Source organism: Paramisgurnus dabryanus, chromosome 16 (assembly GCF_030506205.2).
Source record: "Paramisgurnus dabryanus chromosome 16, PD_genome_1.1, whole genome shotgun sequence".
NCBI lineage: Eukaryota > Metazoa > Chordata > Actinopteri > Cypriniformes > Cobitidae > Paramisgurnus > Paramisgurnus dabryanus.
In genome coordinates, this window is record NC_133352.1 from 30,970,769 (window position 1) to 30,998,089 (window position 27,321).

General features: G+C 38.3%; 1 protein-coding gene across 1 annotated transcript in view; it reads right to left on the minus strand.

Annotated features, from left to right (window-relative positions):
• Positions 1 to 11,298: 11,298 nt before the first annotated feature.
• The window catches only part of ankrd50 (ankyrin repeat domain 50), a 31,515-nt gene continuing 15,492 nt past the window's right edge, over positions 11,299 to 27,321 (minus strand). The window contains exons 4-5 of the mRNA XM_065275208.1: positions 12,632 to 16,158; positions 11,299 to 12,470 (exon numbers count right to left, since the gene is read on the minus strand). Coding sequence (XP_065131280.1) covers positions 12,635 to 16,158 — 3,524 coding nt within the window. The 3' untranslated portion in view covers positions 11,299 to 12,470; positions 12,632 to 12,634. The remainder of the gene's footprint in view (positions 12,471 to 12,631; positions 16,159 to 27,321) is intronic.

The window sequence follows — 27,321 nt, forward strand, 5'->3', positions numbered from 1 at the left end:
ACACACACACGAGAAAGATTATTGATTGTATTCTTCATGCTGGCGACAGGAATCTCAAGACCCCTCGTGTGAGGAAAAACCTCGGAGGGTCACAAACACAAACGGTGGGACGATCAGCGTCCTGAAATCTCTCATTCATAAGAGAAAATCAGTTGGACAGAGATGAAATGCAGCTGATGCTTGAACACATGACAAATGTGTTTCTAAACAGATAAACAAAGAATGACGATAACTACAAACAAATCAAAAAGATTAATGTTGACGATGATTACTGATGACAAAAGACTCTGGTGTAAAGCCCTTTCACACATAGATTATGGAAAATACATGGAAAATGCATCCGGGAAATGTCCAGGAACGTTTGATTTTTGGTTTATTCACATTGAGGGTGGGATTTCCATTGCCAAAGCGGCCATATTAACACACATTATCCCCTATTTATAGAAATAGGAGTGCTTAATCTTGTTCCCATATCTTTGATTCCATTGTCTAGTTCTTCCAAAAAAGCTTATTTTATCAAACTGGTGCCATTGTTTCCATGCAGTCAGACATATTAAAGGGGCACAGTATGGCCAGTCAGATTGAAACTGGAGATTTCAGTCAAGAATGATGGGCCTCATTTAAAAAATGCTGCGAAGAAAACGCAACCCACCAGAGCTGTAAGATGTATAAAGTATCAGGAGGTATCAGTAGGCGGCTTTGAAATGACCTGCAGTGAAAACAGCGTGACGTTTATTCTCTCTCGAACAGAGACACTTCACAGGTCCAAAACAGATGAAAGTAAAATCATAAATGAAAAGAGAGACCGATTTAAAAGTAGCATCCATCTATCCATCCTCTTCTTTTATGAACGAGTCCACACTAGCCGTGTAATCACATCTCTCTTTGACTGATATCTGGCTCTTTGAGAGATCTTTTGAAGACACGTCGTCTTTGAGAGGGTGTTTTGTCTTCGGGGCGAGTTTAGACCAGCACACAATCGCACACCTGACAGCTTCATCACAGGTAAACAGGGCGAGGTGCGGCGGCGGGGTCCATTCAAAATAAATCACTTTCTCTCAGTAAGTTAAACACGCAGGTGCTCAAACCATCTAGAAAAAGAGAGAATTGAAATGACAAAGTCAACAAGAAATAAAAAAATGAACGCATTTACGTTACATATGACATTTATCCTGCTGGAAAAATCAGCATAGCTGATCATACCAGCAAGACCAGCATATGTTGTGTTTTGGTATCACCAGCAAGACCATGCTGGTTGGTTGAACATACACATTGTCTTGCTGGTCCACCAGCTAAACCAGCATAGACCAGAATGGGAAAATATATTTTTTTAGCAAAAAGCTGAAATAATTGCATTTTTGTCAAGGAATCTTGTTAGAGATCAGATTTAGAATGATTATCGAAACATACACAGAGCTTAAAATGTGTAAATAACGTTTTTGCTTCAGTATTTTTTAAATAAATTGGGTAAGTGCTATCTAGGGGATAATCACGGTATTGCAGATTAACACAAAAATTCATCAGGAACACTTTTTTATGAAAATGTTTTTATGCAAATGAAAGAGTTAAAGGGATAGTTCGGCCAAAAACGATATTAAACCCATGATTTACTCACCCCCAAGCTGTCCGAGTTGCATATGTCCATCGTTTTTCAGACAAACACATTTTCGGATATTTTAGAAAATATTTTAGATCTTTCTGTTCATTAAATGTAATGTCACGGGGTCCAGCAATAGTCCACGACCTTCAAGTCCAAAAAAGTGCGTCCATCCTTCACAAATTAAATCCAAACGGCTCCAGGATGATAAACAAAGGTCTTCTGTGGGTAATCCGTGCGGTGTTGTTGTAGAAATATCCATATTTAAAATGTTATTAACGTTATAAACTACCTTCCGGTAGCGCCGCCATCTTAGACTCAGGAGAGAGTATTAGCGTAGTGTACGCACTTTTCTTAGTGACGTATGACAAATTCGGAGGGCGGGGGCACAGAGCAGCAGCAGAGAAACTCTGTACGCTGCGTAAGCTCTCATCCTGAATGCGGATCACTCCAAGATGGCGGCGCTACCGGAAGGTAGTTTATTACGTTAATAACATTTTAAATATGGATATTTCTACAACAACACCGCACGGATTACCCACAGAAGACCTTTGTTTATCATCCTGGAGCCGTTTGGATTTAATTTGTGAAGGATGGACGCACATTTTTGGACTTGAAGGTCATGGACTATTGCTGGACCCCGTAACATTACATTTAATGAACAGAAAGATCTAAAATATTTTCTAAAATATCCGAAAATGTGTTTGTCTGAAAAACGATGGACATATGCAACTCGGACAGCTTGGGGGTGAGTAAATCATGGGTTTAATATCGTTTTTGGCCGAACTATCCCTTTAATATACAAAAAAGTAAAAAATTTGTGCATGAAAGTAGTATAATTTTAAGTATAGGCTTAGTGCTGGGCAAAGATTAATAAAATAAAAGTGCATTTTTGCCCAATATATGTGTGTGTGTGTGTGTACTGTGTGTAATTATTATGTATATTTAAACACACACATACATATATAAATAAAAAATTTCTGAAATGTATATATCCATTTTATTGTTAATATATAATAAAGAATTATATATATATATTATTTATTTATTTATATAATATAATATAATATAATAATTACATATAGTACACACACACATATATTAGGCAAAAATGCACTTTTATTTTGTATGCGATTAATCGCGATTAATCTTTGCCCAGCACTAATTTGTATATATTTAAGTGTACTTAAAGTGTATTTTAGTACTCTTTTATCCTTGGTTTTATGTATTTATTGCAATATTCTGAATAGTGAACATAAAAGGGCAAAAGAGTATCTATTACATATATCAAATATGTCAACTATAATGATAAAAAAACATTGAAATAAGTACACAGTATTAGTCAAATGACAGATTTAAGGCTTTACCCTTGGTTTAATTTATGTAGCACATTTTTTATGTTATTTCGTAGTAGCGCCCCTCATCTATCAAAGGCAACTGTGGAAAAGTAACTTCATAAAAGTTAAGATGTTCATGCAGTAAAGGAATGAGCTGGTGAAGCCTGTTTGTTCTTAACCCATACATGCATATGTTAAATATTAGGCCTAGTTGTGTAATATGTAAGTCATGTGTTTATTGAATATTCAATTTAATTATTCAGCTTATGTCCAGCGTCTGTACACTGACGACTCTTATTATTTGGCACTGTGATACTGCAGATGTTATAGATCTTCAAATAACCATATTAAGACAAATGCTTTGTGAAAAATTCAACACTGAGTCAGAAAACATGGTTAAATGGTCTCAAGCTGTAACTGGGGCAGTACCCCTTAAAAAGGTCCTAATATGTATCATTTAGGTACAGATATGTATACATTTGGTACCAATATGAGGTACTAATACTCTTTAGGTGCACAAGTGTACTTTTTGAAAGGGTACTAACCCATTGACGGCTAATTTTTTGATAATTTTTCTAACAGTGTACAACACTGCAAAATCTTTTGTTGTTGCTTATTGGGACTATAAAGAAGCATCACGAGAATAACACTGAAGATATGATTTTCACAAAAAGCTGCTGATGAGCAGAATGAAGACGGTCAGTTAAATCCACACCTGCTTTCTATCATCACCTCCTCATTTTCAATAATTCAACAGTCTGTCATCAAGTATTCGTAACAAAATCTTTTATTCTAGAGTAGCAAAGACTGATGCTAATGTGAGTGTGATCGGTTTTAACACCTGCCATTGTTTCTCCTCCCATAATGCCCTGCTGCGTGACAACAGCTGACACCGAGATCTTCCTGTGCTCTCACAGACCCATTTATATGCTAATACACACACATGCACGCACACCCCGTCCTTAAATGAACCCGATCATTAGTCACAATGTGCATGCACATCTGACTAAACACAAACACATATACAATTTATTTTAGGGTTTAAATACGGCTTAAACATTTACAAATATTAACACAGCACAGATGAAGAAAACAAACAAAGGATTCAGTCCACTTGCACCAAAAATTCAGTGTCTCTCATTGATTAAGCATGCACACGCAGACACACACACATGTGCAAATGAAACGTTTATGCTGTGACCCTGCTTGACCTCTGAACTCTGTGTTTGACAGGGTGAGGGGTTGAAAAGCTTTGTTCGCTTATAAGCGTCTGCATGCATCACTCAAGTTGATATTGCAAAATGAAGATTGTGTTTGTTGTTCATATTGTTTTTGACAAACAAACGCATCATCACTACAAGTATGCACATGCTTTCTTTGTCAGTATCACAGAACTACTGATGATAATACCACAGTAATTTGACATAAATATTACTGAATAACTGGCATTTACATGTTACTCAAAAACTTTTCATGGTACAAGCATGTACTCATGTTTTTTCCAAATACTTTTGTAAGTATAAACCATGAAATTCAGGCTAATGTCTTGTAATCAAATGAGCCGAGGAGCATTTGATTTCATTCATTGTCATGATCTAAGTCAATAATGAGGCGGTTTCCCGGACAGAAATTAGACTAAAATAAATATAAATGTCCAAACTGACAACTTGCACTGACATATCTTAAAAAACATCAGTGCCCTTTGTTTTGCCTCAAAATGCACACCAGTAATGTACTTTTAGTAAGGCATGTTTGGTAAAACTAATTATATTTCCTAATTAAACTAAGGCCTAATCCTGGCTTAAGCTAATCCTCGTCCAGGACACCAACCAAAAATATGTTACTTACATTATGCATCATATGTATCATTTTAGGTAGATAACAGTAAATCACCAATAATGACTTTGTTACAAAAAAATTTCACCAATATACTTTTATGGCCACTTTTTATATTTAAAAAAATATTTTTAAGCATTTACATTCATGTTACATTTGAATAAAAACTTTATACAAACTTTTATACTTTGGCCATATTTTTTGCCGTATGGATTGTAAAATTAGGAATGTATTTGTTGAAATATATTTGTTAATATAGACGGTTTCAGCAGTAACAACATTCGGCTTTCGTGGTCAACACGTAACTTCCGGTAAACTCTAGGATCAGTGTTGGGGAAAGTTACTTTTAAAAATAATGCATTACAATATTAAGTTACTGCCAAAAAAGTAATTAATTGCATTACTTAGTTACTTTTCATGGAAAGATGCTTACGTCAGTGGTTCTCAAACTTTTTCGCATGCGGCCCCCCATGTGCACAGTGCATTCCGTCGCGGCCCCCCAAAGAAAATTTATGACAAAAAACTGTTCTAAAATGTAACATTTTAATTACACAAAACATATTAAGTTATACAAAGTAGTGCTGTTGGTTAGTAGCCTTATTTTTTAGGTTAAATTACACAGAATTCATGATAAATTAATGTATTTTATAAAATGTCATAAAATTGAGGCCCCCCTGGCACCATCTTGCGGCCCCCGGACCCCAGTTTGAGAACCACTGGCTTACGTTACTTTTGTGTTACTTTTTCATGGCTTAGGCTTGGTTTCATGGCATGGCAAGTTTTTTAAAGTAGTTAATTTATATAACAAGCAAAATAAACAACACATAGATTACCTAGGAAACCAAAACATTTGTTATTTTCGACGAGGTATTTGTTCAAGAGTTCAGTTTAGCAACTAGTCAGACCACAAAAAAAACCTGAAACCGGAAGTAAAGTTCGGATCAGATGTGTATCGCGTCACCACAAGTGCGTCCGATGAAACCGTCTTTATGAAGGTTAAAAATAAATGTTTTCAAATTCTAAAATATATTTAATTAAGCTTAACTTTCCTATTTAGCATACATTTAAAAACATATTTTTTGCCCAACAATTTTTTTTGCCACATGGGCTGCATATGTGGACAGCACATTTTTGTATTTACTGGAAAATTCATGGTATTCCCCAAATTACTGTGCGAAAGATGCTGAAAGTTTTTATGTTTTATGATAGATGTTTTAAACTCCTCCAGCTCCTGAATCATCTTGGCTTTTAGCATCTTTTCCATATTTTAAACCCTGTTCACCAGTGACTGTATAATGTTGAGATTTATCTTTTCACATGGAGGATGATCAAGAGACTCTACTATTCAATTATTACAATAGACACAAACATGTTTGTTAAGTTTCACATCCATAAGTGTAAGTTTTCTAACAAAAAAACTTGTTTTACAGTGTTTAATAAAGAGTTGGAAAATTAGTTGGAAAATTAGCTCCAACATAGTACTAATTGAAAGGGAATTAAAATGGTCCGTTTGTGCTTTTTATTTAAAATTATTTGAGTATCGTAAAGGTCATGCAATATATATAAGATATGCACATATTGTAGTCAATACTTTATTCGCTTTTTGACCATCTCACCTAAACACAAACACACATCTGCCCAGTTCTCACCTAACCCAACCTTTCAATATCAGGCATTTTACAAATGTGTGTGTGTGTGTGTGTGTGTCTTGACTACAGGATGTTCCAGCTGTCTGGAAGTTCACACTATAATTCCATGAAAAAAGGAAAAAGAGAAGAACCGTGTCCTCAGTTCACCTCTGAACACATGCACACAGCTGTTCAGATATTAGGATTTTGAAAAGGACCGTTCACACACTTTATAATCTATTCAGATATTTCCTCATCCACATCTCTCTATAAAGAATTCAGTGATAGTACTAAACCCTCTCTCTTTCTCTTTCTCTTTCGCTCTGTTCATATGGAAACATCAACAACGTGTCAATTCAGAAAATTTGGTACCGAAGGCCATTTATTATTTTTGATATGAACCCTGACATAAAAAACATTTAAACCTCTAAAATGTCAAGTGCTGGTGTTTCTCTGCTGTCTGCTACATGGGTCAGTGTCACTTAAGCAGTAAATCGGTGTGAGGAGGAAGGAAAAATTTAGACATGACGGGCAAAAGTTTGAGGTTTGAGCAGAACCCCCCCCCACCCCCCTTCACCCTTACCCGCTGCCACGTGCAGCACAAGACACTGGTGTGTAATTATTACCCTCACCACAGGATTGTGGAAAAGTGCAGTAATACCAGCATGACACGCTCCGGTCCTTCATCTTATCCTCTTTGCTTCTCTTGGAGCTTAAGGGAGATGAGAAAAGAGTGAGATGAGACCTTCAGAAAAACACAGTGACACTAATATAAACATGAAATTAACACCGATCAATTATATCGACATAAAAATAAATAAACAAAACAATAAAGAAAGATCTGTCATCACGGATTTACCCTCATGTTGTTCAAAACCTTTGTGACTTTATTCTGTGGAACACAACAGGACATATATGAATTAGCATCAAACTTGTTCTTGTCACATGTTTAATCAAACATAAAAACTTCTCGCATTACACAGATTCAGATCTTTGTTCACCGAAAAAGAAAGTCAAGTGGTTTGGGAATAACATGAGGATGACGAATGACAGACTTCTTATTTCGAGGTGAACTTGTACCTTTGAAGGCCTGCGTTCACACAGTCAGCCTTTGTTATCGTCTTCGTGTCTGTAGGTGAAGCATGACCTGTGGATGCAAACCTGAGGGGTTTTGAATGTTACTGAAATCTGTTATCAGACATTTCGTGTGTGCAAATTCTTAAAGATAACACTGACTCTGTCCTGTGAGAGATCCAGCCAAAACATAACACAACACATTACATGTTGTATTGTATTTTCATATACAAATACTGTATGGCTTACACTGAAAGAAATTATTCCAGTAGATGATTTTAAAGGAAAACACCACCATTTTTCCATATTTACTATGTTTTTACCTCAACTTAGACAAATTAATACATACCTATCTTTTTTCAATCCGTGCACTTAATCTTTGTAGAGTGCGTCGTGAATGTGTTAGCATTTAGCCTAGCCCCATTCATTCCTTAGGATCCAAACAGGGATGAATTTCGAAGCCACCAAACACTTCCATGTTTTACCTATTTAAAGACTGTCACATGAGTAGTTACACGAGTAAGTATGGTGGCACAAAATAAAACGTGGTGATTTTTAAGCGGATAAAAAATGAGAACTAATGTATGGTGGAAGAGCACTTAGTTTGCAGCACTTCAACCTTGGCACCGTAACATCATCACTCCTGACTACTCCCCTCTTGCTTAAACGTCCGTCAATATTACTGTGCCCTAAAGGTAAGAACCATTAGTAGTTCACAGAATACGCTGGCAAGTAATTTGTGTATTTATATGGTCTGTTAAAGTATTGTTTACAATGTTTGCATTATGAGTTTAATAAAAAGGGGAAAAAATCTATGGCAACTATGTCAACAGGTCATGTCAGCAGCATGCACCATAATCTCCTTGTGAACGTGCATATTATTATTATTACTACTGATGGCACATGGACATTTTTGCCCATGTCTTTCATTCTTTTCTGGGCTTCATTGTGAAAATCAATCTGCAGTCTATGGGCCTTTCGGCTGTCATCAAAAATATCTAAAAAAAAAAAAAAAAAAGTTCGACAATCGAAGGACTTTGTGGTTTAGAACAACACAGGAGTGATTTATGATAAAATTTTAATTTCAGGGTGAACTAACCCTTTAAAGTTCTTATTCTGTAAAAAAGCATAAATAATCAAAATATTCAGGTGCAAGGGATTATGGGTATTCCTTACAACATGTACTGATAATTTTAAGGTTATTTGCCTTGAAAGTTTTAGTTTAATGAATTTTATATGCTTAAAAGTTAAATGAACTAAGATTTTTTGAAGTATATGAATAAAACTCAAAATTTTAAGTGATGTTTACGTCATTGTTTAAGTAAAGACAGTAATGGGGCATACACACCAAATGTGAAATCAACGATTTGCGCGAGTAGATTACATACAAAATCAATGCAAAGATGCGATCAGACACGTCCTTGCGCGGAGCAATGCACGGTATGGGCGGCGTGTTAACCGCGCTATGATCGCCTAAAACTCATCCCAAGTTGAAAATAATCAACTGAAGCGAAAAATTCGCATAATACGAAGTTAAAACCCACGAGTAATCTATAGCGAGTAATGCAATTTCCCGCATTTGGTGTGTACGTATCATAACAGTGTACACAGACGGCTTAAGGCTAGTCCTAGACTAAAACACATGTTGCAATAACAGATCTTAAAGGGCCGGTTTCCCGAACAGGGATTAGACTAGTCCTAGACTAAGATAAAAGTAAGAACTGTCCAAACTGAAAACAATTGCACTGACATATCTTAAAAAACATCAGTGCCCTTTGTTTTGCCTCAAAATGCACACAAGTACGAAAAAAATTATTAATTCAATTTCCTCAATTTTTTAAGGTAAGTGGTCGCAATGGATTTATTTATGCTACATTTAAACAAAAAAATTAAAAACAAAACAAAACAAAACCTTTTGTTTAAATGTATCTTAAATGCAACCACTTACCTTCAAAAATTGAGTACATTTAATCATTTTTTCAGTGTAATGTCTTTAGTAATATTTCCTAATCAAACTAAGGTCTAGTCCTGGTTTAAGCTAATCCCTGTCTGGGAAACCACCCCAAAATGTGCCAGTGCCATTGATTTGTGTCAAGATGCATACCAGTAACATCTTTTTCTAAGGCATGCTTAAACATTTTAATTTAACTATATTAAGCTAAGGCCTAATCCTGGCTTTTCGTCAATAACAAGAAGAAATATCGCAGTGAGCAATGAAATGCTTTGGCAGAAAAGCAGATAGCTTTATTAAGCACTTTAATATGTCAGAAAATCGAGCTCAATATAATACAGGAAATACCATTTCGAAATGCAAAAGTTTGGTCAGGTATTCGTGACCATTTTTTAAATCAACTCCAGGCTCAGACAAAAACAGCTGAAGACAAAAGAAATAAAGGCAGTCAAACAAATGGCTTGAGTTTACTGAATACTGTCCAGGGTTCATCTTCATATTTTAAGTCTTTGTCTGTCTGTCCTTGCAGAGACGTCTCGGGCTTTCTAAAGTGCCTTTCTAAAAAACAACACAGAATATGGCCTCGCTGGTCCGAGCACACAGATGTCTGAAATCCACCCGACTGACCTTCCCCCAGTACGATCTATGGCTCGGGGACATCAGATCCAGCTTCAGTAGATGGTGGGCTTTTCTGTGTGTTCTCACTGTTTTAACTTTGGCTTGAGGAGTATACATTTCAAACTGCGTCCTGTAACTCAAATTTTACTTCAGTTCGCTGCTTGGCATGAGTAAAAAGCATCGATGAACCTTTGCTGACCTTAAAAATCCCTGACGATGTCCGCCACTTTCTCATCCTGACGACAACTACTGTGGACCGGTGCATTTCCTTCTGTCACTGAGAACTTTGCATTTAGCACCAAACTTAATGATACACCGTTTAAATATGTAAAAAGAAAAAAAAACAGGTCCCACAGGGACTAAATAATGAAGTAAAGGCAGAGTATCTTCTTAGTAAGGACACCGATAATTCAACAAACACAATACAGAGTTACAAATGATACAATGCATAGGCGACACAAACATAGCACCATGATTTTAGCCACACGCAATACTTTTACCCAAAGTAAATGTGTAAGTAAACAAAACCTTATATATGTGTATCTTGCATGAAGACTTGTAAGCCTAGGTCCATCAAGATCGTTTGAATTGTGACATTTTCATAGTTGCTGTACCGCCTTTTGTATTTCAATGCAAAATGTATTACAGTATTTTTTCGGATAAGAATAGTGGCAATAAAATGAATGTAATCAGAATACTCATTATAAAAACAAATACAAACAACAAAAGCATCCAGACATTACAGTAGTGATAATAGTATTTTGTGTGTTATGAGAATTTGTTAAAATTGAAAACGTCTCAATGCAAAACATCTTAATGGTCCAAATATATATATATATATATATATATATATATATATATATATATATATATATATATATGTATATATATATATATATGTATATATATGTATATATATATATATATGTATATATATGTATATATATATATATATATATATATATGTATATATATATATATATATATATATATGTATATATATATATATGTATATATATGTATATATATATATATGTATATATATGTATATATATATATATGTATATATATATATATGTATATATGTATATATATGTATATGTATATATATATATATATGTATATGTATATATATATATATGTATATGTATATATATATATATGTATATGTATATGTATATATATGTATATGTATATATATATATATATATATATATATATGTATATATATATATATGTATATATATATATATATATATATATATATATAATATACTTAGAGCTCAGATGCAAAACTCTCCAAGTGCATCTGACATGTTGTTTTCTAAATTAGCATTTTTTTATTACTCAATGGATTCCAACAAACCGGTATTACTGAATACCTGAGGCCGAGATTAAGTGGATTTAAAGTTAAAGTATTTGCTGAATGTATAATACTCCAAAGAGCATTTGGTTATTACCATTATCTTGTTTTTAATGTCAGTGGCTTTACGCGGCTTTTGCATCTGAACTCTTCATATATTCCTGAGGGTCATTCAAGTCAGATCGGGACTTCTTTAATAAGATATGACCATGGTCCACAAAACCAGTCATAAGTGTCAATTAGCATAGGACAATATTTGGCTGATACACAACTATTTGAAAATCTGAAATTTGAGGGTGCAAAAAAAAAAAAAATTAAGAAAATCGCCTTTAAAGTTGTTCAAATTAAGTCCTTAGCAACACATATGACTAATAATAAATACATTATTAATATATTTATTGATAGGAAATTTACAAAATATCAACTTAATATACGAATGATTTTTGGCATAAAAAAATCAATAATTTTCTCCCACACGATGTATTGTTGGCTAATGCTACAAATATACCCGTGTGACTTATGGCTGGTTTTGTAGTCCAGGGTCACTTATTGTCTTTATACTCATGACTTGAACAACCATACATATGCATGTGTTTGTGTGCATATATATACCATGAGATTTACATAAATATGACAGAAAGTTTGCAATGTTTATCAGAGGAAACAACGTACTCCAGTGGCACATTGCTGTCAGTTTGCATGTCTACAGGCCAGGACAAAACAACAAAAATGCACATGACTTTCAAACAAACAAAGCATCAATAGGCAAAAAGAAATACATTTTTAAATCTTTCAAAAAAAAGAGAAGAAAATATAAAAAGTAAGAAAGTGCATCCACTGCCAATTAAATATTAATGCATTAAATTAAAAGCGTCTGTGTGCATCATGGTCACCACAAGAAGGTTGGAGCATCGACAGGCACAAGTATAAATTTTCATCACCCTTGGGCAAACATTTCCCCCATTTGGTTCTCTCACGTTCCTTTCTTCTTGAGATGTTCCACAGTGAAGTTTAAGTTCTTTTGCAGATGAAAGCATTTGCTTTGGCACAGTCTCTTTCTGAACATCTGAAACGGCAACAAAACCACTTGGATCAGTATTTGGTTGAATTCAAAGTAGACAAGCAATCTTAAATGTTTCAATGTTGGTGACAGTGCACAGAATAAAACACTCAGAACTGCATTATTATAAATCCACATGACAGTGTATATATAGAAATATCACATACCAGTTATAATGGGGTCTCTTTTTTGCAGTTCATCCCAGGGTCTGATCCTTCAATCTGCAGCTGTAGGGCTTGTTTCAAGCTTATTTCAGTCTCCCCTACTGGGTAATTGTCTAAAAGGTCCTGGTGTCCCCTGCCGGGAACAGTTCTGGGTACTGAAACCCTCCCAAAAAAAACCTGGTTTCCCTGCAGGTGGTAATTGGGATTGGTCATAATCCCATTCCTCTTCTTCTCAGCACAACTCTGTGGCTGAATGTAAAACTGCTCCTGTGATTGGCCACAATCTAGGCCACTGGATTTGCCTACCAAAATCTTACACTGTGGATCCTTCACTGCAATGCCAGACACAAGCCTTTTATCAAACTGAGTCAACTCGTACTCCAGTACCTGACCCTGTGGATGAGAGCTGCTCTTGGACTTTTTCTTCTCATTAGACATTCCTTTCTTTGAGCAGTTGTTGCCATTCTTAGACACTTTAGTGGACTTTAGACCTGGCTTCACCTGGCTCCAGTCAAACTCGCTGTTAGGAGAACCAGGCTGAGTGCTGACGGACCTGGTGGTGGAGGAAGGAGACACAATGGATTGCCGACTGCGGCTGCGAGGCAGCGAATGCTGTTGAATCTGCTCAACGAAGGAAAGGGCATGAACGCTGTCAATGGGAACAGTCTGGGCCGTTGCAGTGGATGAAGTGGTCCTCAGTGAAGAGTTCTTGGAACTTTTGAGCGAGTTGTTGGAGAGAGAGGACTTTTGTCTGTCCACTGTTGAGTCCGGTGACTCTGACGGTGAGCTGAAAGCATGAATAGGTCCGTTGGATTGTCCACGGCCTGTAGGATGAACATCTCCAGCTCCTGTGCTTCCAGAGCTGCTGGACTTTATAGTGAGAGACTGAACTTTAGTATTAACTGACATGGGTGTTTGTTGCTCCAGCGTGTGTATAGGAGACGGATTGCAGCCATTGAGACTCGTGGCACCGTATTTCTCCAAGAGTTTAATAATGGATGAGTGACCACCTTTGGATGCAACTCTCATGGCAGTTCGGCCAAACTGATCAGCGTGATTAGGATCTGCACCGTGCTCAAGAAGTATCTGAACCACATTGATGTGTCCCTCCTGGGCAGCAATGCCGAGAGCGGTAGCCCCCTGGTTGCATGTGTGGTCTACAACAGTGCCATTGTCGATTAAAATTTGAACAACTTTTACGTTACCCTGCCAGGCCGCCGACTGGAGAGCAGATCGCTTCTCGTTATCACATGAGTTTATGTCTGCATGGTAGTTAATAAGCAACCTGACCATCTCTACGTGACCCTGCCAACATGACACATGCAGGGCTGTCCTTCCTTCTGTGTCACTGGCCTCTACATTGGCTCCATTTTCAAGAAAATACTCTGCCATGCCCAGCTGATTTTCAAGTGCCAGGATGTAAAGCGTGGGGCGACCATCTGCGTCCTTGTAGTCGATATCTGCCCCCTGACTTAGCAACAACTCCACAATATCTCTGTGCCCCTCCAGTGCTGCAACTCTGAGAGCATTTCTCCCATCGTACCCTCTCTGGTCCGTACACGACTTGTTCTCCATCAAGATGTACACACAGTCGTAATGGCCCTCCTGTGCAGCCAGAACCAAAGGGATACGTCCATCGTTGTCAACTTCTGAGCAGCGGGCACCCTGTTCAATGAGTGCATCGCATACTTGTCTGTGCCCCTCAAAAGATGCCATGTGCAATGGCGTCCAGCCTGCATCATCACGGTGGTTTTCATCCAGTCCTCTGTCCAGCAGAGTTCTGACCACCTCCACATTCCCCTGGGCAGATGCTATGCTCAGCACTGTTCTGCCTTCGCTGTCGATACTGTCCACGGCCGCACCCCAGAAAAGCAGTGTATTAACAACACAAGCATGCCCCATGGAGGCTGCAGCAAGCAGAGGCGTTCTTCCATTATTATCAGTGTGATCAACATCAGCTCCTCCTTCTAGAAGCAGATCTACCACATCCACATGACCTTCGTAGGCAGCTACCAGAAGCGGGGTCATGCAGTCTTTGTCACAATGGTCCACCTCCGCTCCACGGTCGATTAGTAGGCTCACGACAGCAGCATGGCCCTTGCTGGCTGGCACGCAGAGAGCAGCTACGGAGAGCGCCGTTCTGCCATCGACATCCTCGTGGTTCACCTCGGCCCCGTGATCTAACAAATGCTCCACAATTTCTCTGTGGCCCATGTAGGCAGCAGCAATTAATGCAGTTCGTCCTTCATTATCTGCCTTATTGACTTCAGCTCCATGCTGAAGAAGATTAAGGACAATATCTTCATGACCTCCCCAAGCGGCAGCTCTCAGAGCAGTTCTACTGTCTGCGTCTGCGCAGTCCACCTTTGCCCCTGCGTACAGTAGCGCAGATACTACCTCCGAGTGACCTCCCCAGGCTGCCGACCTAAGGGCGGTCCAGCCGTCGTGGTCTGTGTGGTTGATATTAGCATCGCACCCAATGAGACAGTTTACCACCTTGGTGTGACCCTGTCTAGCTGCTAGGGTAAGTGCCGTTTGTCCGTGGCTGTCCACCAGCTCCATGTTGGCTTTTCTGGAGATGAGAAGGTTTACGACGTCCAGATTTCCACTGTATGCGGCATTGGCTAATAGAGTTCTCCCACTGGAGTCAGCCTGATTAACAGAAGCCCCGTTATCTAACAGAGTCCGAATAGAGTCCTCGCGTTCCAGGGCCTGTTGCACAATGCATGAAGACTGATCGTCTTCATTGCTGACGTGGGCACCAGCTTTAACAAGTAGCTGGAGGACTTCTTGTTCCTTTGGTATGGAGGTGGACAGGGAATCTTTAGCAGGTGTGCCATTCCACACCATCCACAGGGCAAGATTAAAGGGCTCAATCTGCAGGTTAGAGTTAATCAGGTGGTAGGCAAACTCCTGCACCTCTAATGGTTTAAGCTGCTTCGCTTTGCATGTGTAACTCATGGCCATCATTCGATGTCCTTCGGCTGCATTGCAAAGATATTTTTGTGTGCAGTGTTTAACATCCAGCAGCCATTCAGCAAAACTGTAGTGAAACAACATCTTAGTGTTGCCCAGGCCATCAATAAGCAGCTTGGAGAGAATGTCCATCTTCTTCTGAAAATCTTCCATGGTCAGAGTCATGTTTTTAGTCCAGACGGCATGATAGAGCTCTCTGACCGTCAGCGGCCTGCAAGCAGACAGAATTACGTTTAGAATGGGCTGGACCTTGGCAAACTGCTTTCTTACAAACAGTCTCTGGCAGAGCCAAAGGTAGAGTCCATTCAGTGTCCCAGGTATGTCTCGAATTTCCCGAAGCATGATAAAGTTTTCAACCACTCCGTCGAGAACGCACTCAAGGTACAGAAAGCAGCCGCTGCTTTTAATGTGAAGCTGGTTCAGCATCTCCGCTGTCTCCTTGGTGAGGTGTTGCCGCAGTGCCTCCTCCTGGTCCAGCCGATGTAAAATGTACTGTTGCACATCTTTAACGATGTAGGCCTTCCTCAGGTCGTCTAGGCTGATCTTTCGAAATCCTGAGAGAAAGTACAGAAAGATAACAACAGGTTATTAGTTTGGCGTCACACTTTAGAAGTTTACACATACAAATTCTCAAAATAAAGAAATGCATTAAAGAAATAAGTTGTTATCACCAAGTGAAAAGTCCCTCATAATAAAGCATATTAAGGATTACTCTAAATGTACGGTCACAACGTGGTCGTCGAGAGCACCAAAGTGTCCGAAACTCCTTCATTCAGGGTACCCCCAGGATTGTCAAACCTAAATTCAAGGCTTTTTAAGACCTTTTTAATACCACTTCAAATGAAATTTAATACCTACATCGCACCCATTCGGGTAGAATAAATCATTTTAAATAACGTAATATACCTCAAATAATTACTATTTACAAGTGTTTGAACATTCATGACAACATGCCTCTGAAAGGCTGAGTCCAAGGCCCAAACGGCCTAACCCTTATCTTTACCCAACAATCAAAACCAACAATCAAATAGATTTAATAGATTTAAATGTACATTTATTGTAAATTTGAAAATCCCTAAATCAGGGATGGGCAACTGGAGGGCCAGGGGCCACATGTGGCCCTCCTCTTTATCTTGTGCAGCCCGCCACGTTTTAATATGACCATTATGTCGGAGAAGGTAATTTATGTTAAAACAATAGTATTTTTTTGCTGTTTAATATAGTTAAGATAATAGCAACATCTAATAACACTCATCAGAAATGCTCTGAATCAGAACAATACTGACAAAAAAAATTAACAATATGGCAAATGAAACAAAAACCCCTCAAATACAACAACAAATTAAAATGTTATGCTATTTTGACCATAAAAGACAAGAGATCTGTTCACTGCACCAAACAAAAAACTGCACACAAGCTCATATATAGATATATTTCTGTTAATCTTTTCTGTTAATCTTTATACAGGACCATACTAAAGTTTTCTAATGCTAACTTAGTGTGACAATGTAAATTTGTAGCCTATAGTATATATTGCAAGATGATATTATCTAATTAAACATTTAACAAAATATATAATAGCTTTCAAATTTGCGTTATTGTTGCAGCTTATTATTGCATGGATCACACAAGACTATTGTTTAACATATAAATGACCTTCTCCGACATAATGAACATATTAAAACGTTTCTTCTCTACCTAGATTTACTAGAGACGGATTGTGGAACAGAAGATTGTGTGTGTCACTGATTAAATCAAACAACCGATCACAGGTGCTTGGACACCCGTCATTGTCCCGCCCCCACAGTCCCAAAGTCAACTTGATCGAGCAAGTGCGTGTTGTGCAGCTGCGAGCGCATAGAGAAAGTCGAGCGAGCGCTCATCCCAGCCTTTACTTTATCATCTCAGCCTTTTTACTTTGCTCGCGTGACTGTGTTTGTGCGCTTTGAACAGAGGTGCGCTCTCGGGAGGATGTTTTTCTGCGCGCTAATAGTGTTCTGTGAACACGTGAGAATGCTTTCTCGCGCGCGAATAGTGTTCTGCGCGCTTGCTAAGATGCTTTTCCAAACATGATAGTGTTCTGCGCTTGTATCTGTCGCTCGCGAGTGGTTTTTGTGCACGCGAGTTTTGTGTCTGAATTAACAGCATATAAATCAAAATTGATCAATTGAAAAATTAAGACCTCCGTGAAAAATTCAAGACTTTGAGGTGAAATTCAATACCTTTTAAGGCCTTAATATGGGAAAATGAAATCCAATACTTTTTCAAGACTTTTAAGACTCCGCGGGTACCCTGTTCATTTCTCATGAGAGGCAGCGAGCTCAGGTGAACATTGGTGCGGCACGTCTTGGACGATGCGAGCGTCAAGGAAAGTTAAAATCAGGTCAACTTTATGGTAATGAGCTATGATGTGGTCCAGTGGCAACCAATCAGAAGGCGGAAACCAATAAAAGTCCTCTGCGGCCTGCCCAAGAGGATTCTAGAGGATGCATTTAATTGTCAAAGCGTCAACTTATATTTTTCTAGTGTTGTTGGCAGGGCACTCAGAGCGTTTTTGACGCCCTTGTGGGCAGCGGTGTGAACGTACAGTTAGAATGGCATATAAACTGCACATAATCTTACAGTATTTACTAAATTCTAGTACTGGAATGACAACACTTCAAATATAACCTTTGAGTGCAAATAAATGGTATCTTTATTCAACTTCATGCGCTATGAGGCATATTCAGAGGTCTCATGTAAACTGTGATATTTACAGAAGACAGCGAGGCAGAACCCAGGGTTTTACAAACACACACTTTTGCCAACAGATGTCAACAGCTTTACTGTTCTGCTTCAGATAACTGCAAATTCCATAGTTTTATTTGGTACAACATTCCTGTATAACAGCAAGCCAAAGGACAAAAACAAGCATTTTATGCTCAGATTTTTTTATAGTTCCCATGGTCTCAAACCCCCGGAGGTCAAGGAAAAAGGAAATACCATGAACTTCTCTAAGGCTGTTCACATACATCTTCAACGTTTTGCAGACCCCATCGGTGGCAGAGAAGAACGATTTTTTCCATTTAATTTAACAGGCCAATTACCGAAACAACCTCTTTCCCCAAGTCAATTTTCTATGGGAAAGAAGATAAAAATAGCCCACGTCCTGTATTTACAATAAACGTAAATTTCCAAAGTGTGGAAAAGTGATAAAGCGGTGACACAAAACAGAACACTGATTACATCTTTCCTGTATGAAAGGTCACAAAACCCCTTTGTATGAGATTATATTGCGTCTGTCTTTCTAAGAGGGCCCAGGAGTTATTTTCTTTGTCTCTTGTGCCCCAGGCCCGAAGCTGCCATCAACAGCTGAGGTTTCCCAAATAAAACCTGTGTGAAATTTAAACCGGAGCGCGAAAGACAACAGAGGCACACCTGTGGAAAATCATCCCACCTTCTGTAATGTCTTTCTGCATTCTTCTCTTTTATGCCATTGGCCTTTATTATCCGGTTAATGGGTAACATTTTACTTTAGTTTAACTCTTACAATAACAATCTTTAAATGTTGCTGACTAGTGAATATCATCTACACTGGCCGCAGGTTACAGCCATTTCTATCTTCGGGCACCGGTCCGGCTGAAGGTTGTTTTTGTCATCAGTAGGGTATTTTCCATGACTTGTCCCATAGGATACAATTGATTTGTGGCCAGACTGACCTGGCCCTTCACCCCAGCTATACAAAACACACACAGTCTCAATGCATCAGTTTGTGCGTCTCCACAGAGGAAGAGGCCATGAAAGGGGACTAAAAGTGGGGCAGTGGAACAGATGACCCACATGAGTTATTTAGCCAGCGGGCCTGCGCATAACTAACTCATCTGTTTAAAACTAAGCTAAAGGGTTGTTTGCGTTGAATCGCTGCCACCAGTTAAAACATTCATTGGTTTAAAATATATTATAACTGTAACACTGTATCAATTATTTGTCAGGGTATTTCAAATCTCAAAGTTATGTGCGAGTCAAACACCATCTGAAGCAGGGCTTTTCAAACCTTTTTGTCAGCCGAACCCCCTTGACCTAAATAATTAAGTCAATATTTCAATAATTTAATTTCATATTTGCATGTTTAATGAAATATAGATTTTTGTTAGAGAGTGTTTTATTTAGATTCTATTTATTTTTATTTTATGATTTAATTGTAATGAATTAATGGTTTTTATTAACTCACAAACCCTCTGCAATTCCCTTGCAAACCACTAGGGGTTTGCGAACCAGTTTTTTGAAACTCTGATCTAACGGGTTTAAGCTCATTCAAGATCCTCATCTTGCAAATTTATCTGGTCACAGACCTACACTTCAGTACCAATGAGTAGCCAACACATCCACTGCTTTTTCTTCTTCAATCACTGGCATGCGTATCCAGGAAACTCTTAGCGCTTTTCCAGTAAACGGGTTAGCGATGCCCAATCTGTCCCTGTTCTGCATGTTTCCACAGATGACACGTTTTCTTAAACATCCTGGTCCCACACCAGGAACCACTAAAGTGGCTGAAGGCCAGGATCATGTTCTCATCTGTCAGGTTTTTAAAAATAACTCCGTCTGGTTGGCAAGTCACTGCAATTGTAACTTACAGCCCCTTCTGTATCGATTCTGAGAAACTTTTGAAGGTAGGATGATTATGAGAAAATGTTTTGTTTTGTAACCATTATTAGTGGTGTGATGGATCGTAGTTGATCTGTGATCCATATGGAAGGAATGCATCTGACCCACATATTAAAGGGGACATTTCTCAAGACTTTTTAAGATATTAAATAAATCTTTGGTTTCCCCAGAGTACATATGTGAAGTTCTAGCTCAAAATACCATATAGATAATTTATTATAGCATGTTAAAATTGCCACTTTGTAGGTGTAAGCAAAAATGTGCCGTTTTTGGGTGTGTCCTATTAAATGCAAATGAGCTAATCTCTGCACTGAATGGCAGTGCCGTGGTTGGATAGTGCAGATTAAGGGGCGGTATTATCCACTTCTGACATCACAAGGGGAGCCAGATTTTTATGACCTACATTTTTACATGCTTGCAGCGAATGATTTACCAAAACCAAGTTACACATTTTCTAGGTTGACAGAAGCACTGGGGATCCAACTATAGCACTTAAAGGTGACATATCATGAAAATCGGGCTTTTAACATGTTTAAAGGGATACTTCACCAATTAAGCATTCAGCTTTGTATCAGTAGAAACCCGGCAGTATTTTTTCGCGATTTTTGCGTCATCTGAGGACTTTTTGGCCTAAGTCAAATACTACAGTCAGTAATAGGAGCTATTTCCGCATGTTTTCAACCCGCCCATAGGGGTTGGACGGTAAAGTATGAATCTAAATAAGAGTCAGCCATCTTGAATCTTCGCTAAGGCTCTCTCTTTTCAGCAGTAAAAATTTATAACAACTGGCAATAAACAGGGTCAGCTATCTTAGTTTTGGAGACGATATGGCAGAAGGGGATTTTGAAGATCTGGTGCGCGAATCCGATGGTCGTGGCTACACGTACGAGCCTCAATATATTGAGAAACAAGAGGATGCCGGGGCAGCTGGTTTAGCCGAGGAGCGAGCCTTGCCTGGCGGTCAGGAAGAATGGCCAGAGCCCAGGCAGACTCGAGCTGGGGCGTACTGATTATTTTATACTAAATCCAATGGATTATAAATATTTCTCATATGTAATACACTGAATAATACACAAATGGATGTTATATTGTGAACGCTTAGCATGGACATTTCAGCAACGCAAACTAGCCATTGGTTAGGACTGACGCGCTGTTTCATAATACAGGTATGTCTTTTTATGAACTAGTGCAGTGCCCGTGGATAATCTGTTTTTGTGTGTGTTTTTAGTAATAGTTGGTTTGGTGTGTTTGAGTGCTCATTGTTACAATTACACCGCAAAAGTTCAGTGACATTTTTATTTGTGCATGGTAAAAAGAAAATACTGATACTGACATAATGATATACAAAAAAGGGAGAAACAGAGTCCAGAGTGTAAAGTGAGTATTTTGTTTTTTTTTCACGTCCGTCAGCTGAGCTATGGTTGTTATATTTACATCTATAAACCGTCAAAACCGGCAAATGATGGAAACCTACTGCTTGTCCGTTCCTGGTTTTGACTGTACATCCCGGTACAAAGCAACTTATCACAATTTCGATGTAAAAAAATGTATTATTTAAAATAATCTATCAACTAACTCGTCACAGAGAATCACATTAACCGGTGTCATTTCAGTTTTTGAGTCAACTTGCTGGTAGCTAGCCTAGTTGAATGTCCCCTCCCTCCTGCCCTCTCGAACCGGTAGGCGTGGCCTCGTAGAGCAGCGAAGCAATGCACTCTGGGATTTGGTGTTTTTCATCCACATAAGCCAAAAACACATTTTCTAGCTTTTCTCGGCCTAGAAGGCACCAATTAAAAAAAAAAAAAAATCACATTTATACTACAAAGGTGACCCAATTTCATAACATTCATATTTAAATTGGGTGAAGAATTACTTTAAGTTTAATATAATAGAGTGAAAGTTTAGGCACATTCTCTCTCTCTCTCTCTTTTGATGAGTTTAGCATGAAAGCGCATTATATTGCAAATATCTCAACCTAAACTGCTGCGCAGGACGAGTAAGAAGCAATCTTATTTTGAAGTCGTTGGCGATACACAGCCCTAGTCTTTCTGCCGCCATCACTGCTGATGCTTCTCCAACAACATACATGACAAGCAGCTGCTGCTCCGGCTTTTGCATTGATACTGTGGGTTACACCAGTAATATGCCTGTCAACACTGCCTAATCGCGGTCTGCATGTCAACACAGAAGCATAAATGAAAACTGATGTGTAGCCTATGATGTAGAGGATACGGCATGGGTCCGAAACAGAAGTATAAATCAGGCTTTAGTTCTCAATAGTCTTCCCAAACCATCACCGCAACCAGAAAACAGACATGCTGGTGTACTATTAACAATCAAGTTCATGAGATGAGGGGGGGCTGTTTGGGGGGGGGGGGTAACTGGATCCTCAACCTTTAATGAATTTATCATATAACCAAACCACAGATTTGTGTTTTTATAAGCTGGGGTCATGTGAACAGCACTCAGGTGTGCTAAATGCTAGGGATGCACCGATACAAAATTTCTGTGCTAATACCGATATTCCTTACCTTAAATTATATTAGTTTACTTAGAATAACGTCATTTACAGATATATATAGATAACGATATTTTGTTTTAAATTAATATGTTGTGAAATCCAGAGCTTGCAAAATTGTCACCCAATTAAAAATAATCATGCGAATACGAGTTTTTCCACCCCTTTTGATTGCCAGGACATAATCTGCCCTGATTATCGTCAGTTTTTAAACAACCAGCCAATGTCCAATAGTGGTAAAAGTCAGCCATCTCAAACATCTCTCATCGAATTATCTGAGCTATACTATCTACATGAGTTTTACAGCTTTGCACTTTTTTCGCCTCTACGATCATCTGGAGTTGATTTGGCTTCTTCAGTCCAGAGATGTGACCATGAGAATCTTTGAACTCTTGACGATGGGCTATTTTAAGTCTCCGCACGTGTGGTGATGGTCTCGCATGAATGAAACGCCGCTCGTCCTCCACCAGCCTACATATTCAAACATGTTTATAATTATGAGTTGAGCTCCTACCAAAGAGAGCAAAGCTTCTGAAAATATACTTGAATCAGCCCAAGCTGCCCAATTCAAAGCTCAAGTGTGTGTGTTCAGATTACACACAAAAGCTTTAGCAGCGAGTGCATGTGTTTGAGTCTGAGGGCTGGGTCCCTCTCATAAGACAGACACATACTCGAAATCATCAAATACAAAGAGAAAATCAGGTACAGACATGTATCACTGCACCAGAACAACGGCTATTCAAGTTTTTATGCATCTGATTTTTTTTTACAGTTGACGCTGTCAACAAAGTCACAGTAGATTAGTACAACACAAACACTTTCCAGATAACCACTGTGGTGTAAAATGAATGCACAATAATAGTTTCTCTTATTCTGTCCGTTTGGTGTCAGACTACTTACTGGAGTGCTGCTCTAATGGTGCTTTTCCATTGCATGTACCCCGCGGTTTGGGTCGGGTCAGCTTACTTTTGGGGGCTTTTCCACTGGGTGCAGTATGTAGTACCCGATACTTTTTTTAGTAGCACCTCAGTTGGGGTTCCAAGCGAGCTGAGCTGATACCAAAACGTGACTCGAAAACACTGTAGATCACTGATTGGTCTGAGAGAATCGTCACTACCAGCGTCATCACTATAGACCTTTTGCGTGTTTGCAAACAGAGATGACGTTTTTTTTGTGGGCGGAGCCCAACTGGTGGCAGAAAGTGAATGCTTCTCAATAGCTGTGTGAAGTGTTTTAGCATTAAACTGTGATTTTTAAGGATTCGGTGTTCTGTAGAAGTCTGTTTCCCCTATATTTCTCTTAAGTGTAATGTTTCTTATAACGTTTTCACCAAGTTACGTTTATTTTTAAATAAATTAAAAGTTTAAATGGCTTGGCTACTGATATGTGTGCATGTATGTAATGTATATGTATTGTTCTTTATTGGCAAATCAATTATTTTTACAGTATGAATCGCTGAAGTACCTATAAGAGCAATACTATTATGTATTCTGTATAATATCATTTATTAAATATTTCATCATTTCCTGTTTTCATTTTCTTCCTTATATTTTTATCCTACGTGTTTGATCTAAAACTTTTATGTTTACATACAAATTAATTTGTATAGGCCTGTTTATATATTATTAACACTTTACACAGTGTGTGTGTGTGAGTGTGTGCTATGTTTATATATTTATTAGTAAACATCATAATTTAGAACAAACAGGAAGAAGACATAGGCTAAGACATAAGGTAAAAAGAAGTAATAGAAAACGAAAAAATATAAAAATAATATGGTAATATTATTGATATTATGAACTAATTCAAATCTTTAATCTTTCTAAATAAATTATAAACGTAACGTGATGAAAACGCTATAAGAAACACATAGAGGGATCAGACTTCGACAGAACACCGGATATCTTCTCTAATTATTTTCTATTCAAATAATTAAAAGATTTTCAGATGATTTCATCACTCCAGTCTGTCCGGTTGAGGGCTTTTATTGCAACCATAAACACCTACGTTTATCTTCAAATGGTGTCTTCGACGACGGTATAAAAATGAAGGTCATCTATTTTGGCATTCCTATTCTGACACTCAACAGCACAACAAAACATTTTGTTATAACTCATTTTCTAGTGAGTTATATTGTTCATTTCACTCGTGTCTCATTCATTTCCACTGTTTTTCTGCCACCACATGCGCGCGTGACGTAACTGTGACGTCGACTCGCAAAAGGTCTATAATGTAAAAGATTTGCTTTACCTTCGTGCTAGCTTGCGCTGTCTCGAGTAAACGTTGTTATCTGTGCTTTGCTGTAAGTTCCTAAACTCCTTTTAAGCGATGAAAAACATCCACAGGTTGAGAATCAGCAACACAAAAAGTTTTTCCAGACTTGCAGTTTGTGGCGACACATTCACGACACAACTGACGCCACTGGTGTTTGAACAGAAACTGTTATGTGAGACCGAGGTAGTAATTAACACGATGTGCAAACATCTTTTTGTGGTGGTCAATTAAAATTTTATGGTGGACTGAGAAATAAATAAATGTATGGGAATGTATAGCATTCCAACAACGCTCTCAATCGTATGATGTCACAGCAGTAGGCAGCGCAAATATAAAGACACGCCTATAATCCCTCCCACTGCGAAGTGATACTAAACTCGATGGAAAAGCTAACCAAGCCAAAGTGAGGTGAGCTGACCCGACCTTAACCACGGGGTACTATACAATGGAAAAGCACCATAATATTACGGGGGGTTCGTGTAAATTCCGATATTTATAATGTTTTCAATTTGTTACACCACAGAAAAATGGCAAGTAAATAAAAATAAGTTTTCAGCAAATGCTACACAAACTGTGGCAGGACCCTTTTTGAAATTACTTTCTATGGGCAGTGAGCTTTATCTGCGTGGAAAACGTTGCAGATACATGAACACTCGAACAGCTGATATTACCCACAATTCATTGCGAGAAGGACCATTTTACTAAAGCTAACTTAATTCAAAAGTGAAGCATCATTCAGGGTTTCCCGCAGAAAATGAGCAAGTATAAAATAAAGTGAGCAAGAGCGCTCAAACAAATAGATCAACAGGCACGTGAAACTAGCAGGTTCCTCAAACAACAAAAAAATCACCACAAGCCAACTTACTTTAAATTTGCAAGAACTATAGACTAATACAATAACAGGCTTAAATAAACCCAAAACATAAGTCCACTTACAGTTCTCACGGACACGTGTTTTATCAACTGGCTATCCTCCAGACAGCTATTCTGCGCTATTCTCCGAGATGCACTTGACGGCCTTTTTGTGCAGCGAATTTCTTTTTTTTTGGACGACCTAGTTAAGGGGGTAGGGTTTTCCCAGCTTAGGCGGGCCGCCCGGACTACAAAGTGCTGCGTGAAACCCTGGTCATTTATTTAACTAAATTTTATCGGAAAGCTGAAGTGAGAGGAGTTGCATAATTTGATATGTTTGCATATGTTGTACATCAAGGCAGCATTGGTCATTTCCATTACACATTAATATGATCCAATACTTGCATACTCTGCACACTTGAATGCAAATACTTTCCTATGACAAAAACAGTACATACTCTTAAGGCATAGGATAAGTGGGCATACTATGTAGGTATAGATTTGGTGATTTCTCAGTCCAGCACTGTAGCTAAGCAACAGAACCATAAATAAAATGAGTGAACACTAACACAACGCTGAAATCAACACAAAACGCTGACACAAATATACAGCATCATGCGCACATACGCAACACCACCACCTATTATACAAGCTGTGTGTTTCAACACAGCGTGTGTGTGTTTGTTTCTGTGTAGTACAGAAATACTTCTGTGGTTTGCAGAAAGCCCACCACCCACACAATGCAGATGAGATGATCAGACAACGAATCATTTATTAATTTATATAACAAAAGCATTCAGTTTGCTATGCTGCAAAAGTGTCCACTTCAGTCCAGAAGAGAAACTGCAACAGAAGCCACTGAACTTTCACAAAGGCCTGACGTCATGCTTATAAACGCACATCAACCCAAACTTGACACTAGGATTCAGATCTACCACAGCAGAGACGTCTAAAATCTACAGTAGCATACACGGATGGTTAATTGTAAGTCTTGAAGGAAAAAACAGTAATGAAAAACTGCAATGCAAATGACATTCCTGGTACAAGAAAGCCTGATGAAGAAGCTTTAGTGAAATTAAACAAAATGATAAAGAGGAAAGCAAAGCAACTCAGACTCATTATCTCTATAGAGACTCCATCTATACAGCCAAAACAAACGGCGGTGTGTATCTGTCCTCACACACACTCATTAGAAAATATTCACACATCTGGATCTGATTTCCTGCTGCAGGCGTTTGAGAAACTCATCCAAACTTACAAGATCGGCTCTTCTGTCATTACCACTGCTAAACAAAACTACACATTATTGTGTTACTTCTAAACATCTAATTATGTTTTCATTTCTATGAAAAGTAACACATTAGTATTCCTCATCTCAGACCTCACAAAACGCAAGGCCCTTGCAGAATTTACACATACATTTTGCATA